Raw genomic sequence first — 2,519 nt, 5'->3', positions numbered from 1 at the left:
TCACTTTGGATCTGCAGGAGAACAAGACAACAGCGAGGTGAGGTCATGGAGCACGGTACACACACGTCTGTAGTATCAGGATGTGCGTTATACAGAGAGCACAGAGGGGAAACTGCACATGGAGCCATGTTTGTGTCTGTTTTCCTGATGTGGTGACTGTAACTTACTGTATCTGCCGACAGTGTTGCAGCCCAGAGAGCTCATGGAGCCTATTCTGTCCATCCGTCGGCCGAAGCAGCCCGAGGACTTCTTGGACGAGTCGTTCCGGACACTTTTCAGGTTCTTTGCTGAGAGAAACTCCCTGATCGCCGCTTCAGTCAGTCCTGTTCGGGACTGCTCTCTGTCCGCCACCTCTTCTACGTCCAGACCCTCCAGACCGTCCAGACCGTCCGACCCTGCAGGGACTCTCTGGTCCACATCAGGAACGGACTCTTCTAGTGTGTGAAGGAGAACCTGCAACATCCACGTACGCATTAGTTAGGCTAAGTCTCGCATAGTAAAAGTAAACATTACCTTTCTGCATTGATAATAAACATTAAGGAGGGTCCGTCAAACATTTCTGGTAGCACTATTAAGCAATGTGATGACGGGGGACGTGTGCTAAAGTGTCCTCTAGGAGCCAAAACATGTGCTAAAGTGTCCTCTAGGAGCCAATACATGTGCTAAAGTGTCCTCTAGGAGCCAATACATGTGCTAAAGTGTCCTCTAGGAGCCAAAACCCGTGCTAAAGTGTCCTCTAGGAGCCTAAACGTGTGCTAAAGTGTCCTCTAGGAGCCAAAACCTGTGCTAAAGTGTCCTCTAGGAGCCAAAACCTGTGCTAAAGTGTCCTCTAGGAGCCTAAACGTGTGCTAAAGTGTCCTCTAGGAGCCAAAACCCGTGCTAAAGTGTCCTCTAGGAGCCTAAACCTGTGCTAGAGTGTCCTCTAGGAGTCAAAACATGTGCTAAAGTGTCTTCTAGGAACCAAAACCTGTACTAAAGTGCCCTCTAGGAGCCAAAACGTGTGCTAAAGTGCCCTCTAGGAGCCAAAACCTGTGCTAAAGTGTCCTCTAGGAGCCAAAACTTGTGCTAGAGTGTCCTTTAGGAGCCTTTAAATCCTTTAAATGACGCTGTTTGTCTCGTCTCGCTGCTGCAGAGTGCCTCAAAAACATCCACAAAGACGTCATTTAGAGACTCACCTTCAGGAGGTCCACGTCGGTGTCGGTGAGGCCGGTGCTGAGGGGGTACGTGCTGAACGGCTGCAGGTTCAGGAGGAGCAGGAGGCCGCAGAGGGGAACCGTAGACAGATGCATGTTTCTCTGTGAGGTCCCTTTGGTCGTCTCGATGGATGGATGGGAGGAGTGTCTCTTGCTTCTTTGCCCGGTGGCTGTTTGGATGCTGGAGCCCACAGCGGTGGCCTCTCTTCTTTTATACAGGAGCCCGACACGCGCGTAGCTATGCCAGGAATTGGACCGGCATTCCTGACACCTGGTTCTGATAACAGGGGCTGTCGGAAACGGCTCCTTTTAAAGCGTTGTCTCTTAGATATCGGGCATTCGTATGACATAGCTGCCTCGTTATGCTACTTTGTTTCAGAAGCATACCCCCCCCCCCCACACACACACACACACACACACACACACACACCCCTGCACACGGGACAGTGTTGTCACTGAGCTACGGGAAGTAGTAAACTTACAGACAGTGTTACTAAATCGAGGGGTGTACGTGATGGTGGCGGCCTGCTGGTTCCAGAGACCACCCTTCAATGGGAGGAACCAAAGTCACACCACCACTCTGCTGAAGGGTCCGTGGGACGGATGCAAGTGCTGTGACCTCTGACCTCTTGGGAAGAAGCACACTGAAGCTCTACCTCAGGGCGCCCTCCCACTGTGCCTCCGTCCCGTGCCCCGTGCTTTAGGGTCCTTGTCCCCCCTCCAGGCCCGTTTGTACTCACACTACCTGGGCCTCGGAGAATGCTTCTTGCTGCTTATACGTCATCACGCCGTAACACGTCACACGCATTGATGACGTCATGGCGATGCGTGGCTTTGTTTCCAGATCTTTCCGTAGACCTCGGAGTTTTTGTGCGTCTTGTCGACTGTTTTTGAATCTTTTCATCGACCAAATCTGCAGTAAACACTCCACCTCCGCATCACACCAACGTGAACCTTTCACCGCCATTGTTTGAAATGTCCGCGCATGGTCCCTCCTTCTTTTTTCTACGTCCCAACAGGCGCACAGGAAATGACCTCAGAACCGCCGTAGGCCTCGTGCTCGTACACGTGCGCACGCTCGTGCTCGTACACGTGCAAACGTGCTTTACTAAAGCCCACCTCTCCCAAACGGGCCGTGGACGGCAAGCGTGCCGCTCCTAGACGTGGTACGGTTGCACTCACACTGGTCAAAGGAACCAGACTTTAGCCGTGACACGTGCTGGGGCACGGTTCAGAGGCACAGTGGGAGTGCGCCCTTACATCAGGGCTATTCAGTTGGCGGCCCCCGGCCTGATCCGACCCTTTGAGTAGAAGCCTCTGTGAAAA

The 2,519-nt window shown here is 52.7% G+C and overlaps 1 protein-coding gene across 1 annotated transcript; it reads right to left on the bottom strand.

Annotated features, from left to right (window-relative positions):
- On the bottom strand, nucleotides 1–1,289 carry nppb (natriuretic peptide B; the record flags this gene model as incomplete). Its single annotated transcript, XM_083920440.1, has 3 exons — nucleotides 1–11; nucleotides 168–453; nucleotides 1,176–1,289. The coding sequence occupies 3 exons, from the start codon at nucleotides 1,287–1,289 to the stop codon at nucleotides 1–3; spliced, it is 411 nt and encodes a 136-aa protein (XP_083776566.1).
- Nucleotides 1,290–2,519: the final 1,230 nt, after the last annotated feature.

Source organism: Echiichthys vipera (assembly GCF_963691815.1).
Source record: "Echiichthys vipera genome assembly, chromosome: 9".
Classification (NCBI taxonomy): Eukaryota; Metazoa; Chordata; class Actinopteri; order Perciformes; family Trachinidae; genus Echiichthys; species Echiichthys vipera.
Note: the sequence above shows the minus strand (reverse complement) of the source record. Positions and strands in the feature narration are given on the sequence as shown.